Source organism: Dendrobium catenatum, unplaced genomic scaffold, assembly GCF_001605985.2.
Source record: "Dendrobium catenatum unplaced genomic scaffold, ASM160598v2 original_scaffold_162875, whole genome shotgun sequence".
Lineage (NCBI taxonomy): Eukaryota > Viridiplantae > Streptophyta > Magnoliopsida > Asparagales > Orchidaceae > Dendrobium > Dendrobium catenatum.
In genome coordinates, this window is record NW_021481300.1 from 1 (window position 1) to 1,562 (window position 1,562).

General features: G+C 46.0%; 1 protein-coding gene across 1 annotated transcript; it reads right to left on the reverse strand.

Annotated features, from left to right (window-relative positions):
• Window positions 1-65: 65 nt before the first annotated feature.
• On the reverse strand, window positions 66-419 carry LOC110116210 (uncharacterized mitochondrial protein AtMg00860-like). Its single transcript, XM_020849708.1, has one exon. It carries the CDS (start codon window positions 417-419, stop codon window positions 66-68), a length of 354 nt encoding a protein of 117 aa, XP_020705367.1.
• Between the last annotated feature and the right edge of the window lie 1,143 nt (window positions 420-1,562).

Sequence of the window (1,562 nt, forward strand, 5' to 3'; positions counted from 1 at the left end):
GGCTCTAGTGGTCAATACCTGGCTAAAATAGGCAATGGGTCTGTGACTCTGCATCAGTACTTCACCTAGCTGCCGTATCCTGAAGCATCTGTCTCCACAATAAAGGTCTGAGTGAAATCTGGCAAGGATAGGACCGGTACCATAGTCATTGCCTTCTTTAAGCTCTCAAATGCTGTTGTAGCTGCTTCTCCCCAAAGGAACCCGTCCTTCTTTAATTGTTCCGTGAGTGGCCATGCTATGGAGCTATACCCTTTTACGAACCTCCTGTAGTAACCCGTCAGTTCTAGGAATCCCCTTAATTCTTTCAAATTTTTTGGCACTGGCCACCTTATCATAGCTTCAATTTTGGATTGATTTGCTGCAACTCCTTTAGATACCACATGACCCAAGTATTCTACACTGCTTCTGCAAAGCAGCATTTCTTCAAGTTAGTCCTCAGCTGGTGCTACTATAGTACCTCTAACACCCTTTTCAAATGCTCCTAATGCTCCTCTTCTGTCCTGATGTAGACTAGGATATCGTCAAAGAATATTAGTACAAATCGTCTGAGATAAGGTTTGAAAACCTTGTTCATAAGGGCCTGAAAAGTAGCTGGAGCATTGGTAAGGCCAAACGGCATCACCAGGAACTCATAATGTCCTTCATGAGTTCTAAAGGCCATTTTGGGTACATCCTCCTTCATTCGGATCTGGTGGTAACTATATTTTAAATCTATCTTGCTGAAAATCACGGTTCCACTGAGTTCAGCTAGTAGCTCATCAATGATAGGTATAGGAAACTTATCTGGGACAGTTTTCTTGTTGAGTGCTCTGTAGTCCACACAAAAGCGCCAGTTGCCATCCTTCTTTTTTACTAACAGAACTGGGCTAGAAAAAGGACTGATGCTGGGTCTGATGATCTCTGCCTCCAGCATTTCTCTAATCAACCTCTCTATCTCATCTTTCTGGAACTGAGGGTAGCGGTAAGGTCGGACACTGATGGGTGACACTCCCTCTTTCATTACGATGGCATGTTCCTGCTCCCTCAGCGGTGGCAATCCCTGGGGTGGCTGAAACACCTCTTGGAACTGCTGGATCAACGGCTGGATGGAGAGGGGTATGCCTCTTCCTTCTTCCACTTTTGCTCCCTCTAAACTTTGCAATTCCACTAAATATCCTCCGCCTGCTAACTGGATATCTTTCGCCATTAAGAGAAACTAGGGATTTGGAAAGCCCTGCGCCCCCCTTAATTACTACCATCCTTCCGTCCACCATCAACTCCATTGTGAGTGCTCCCCAATTCACCTTGGTGTCACCCAAAGTTTGCAGCCATTTCATCCCCAGGATGACGTCCGTGCTCCCCAACTCTAGTGGAAGGAAGTCCTCCCTCACCTGTATCCCCTGGATCATCAATCGTACTTCTCTGCAAATCCCCTGACCTTTCTCTATCTTCCATGTACCCATCATCACTCCGTAACAGCCTGTGTCCACCAATTTTATTTCCAGCTGGTCTACAACTTGGGTGGAAATGAAATTGTGGGTAGCCCTGTAATATCAGTTTTTGCTCCAGGTTCGTCCGGACGA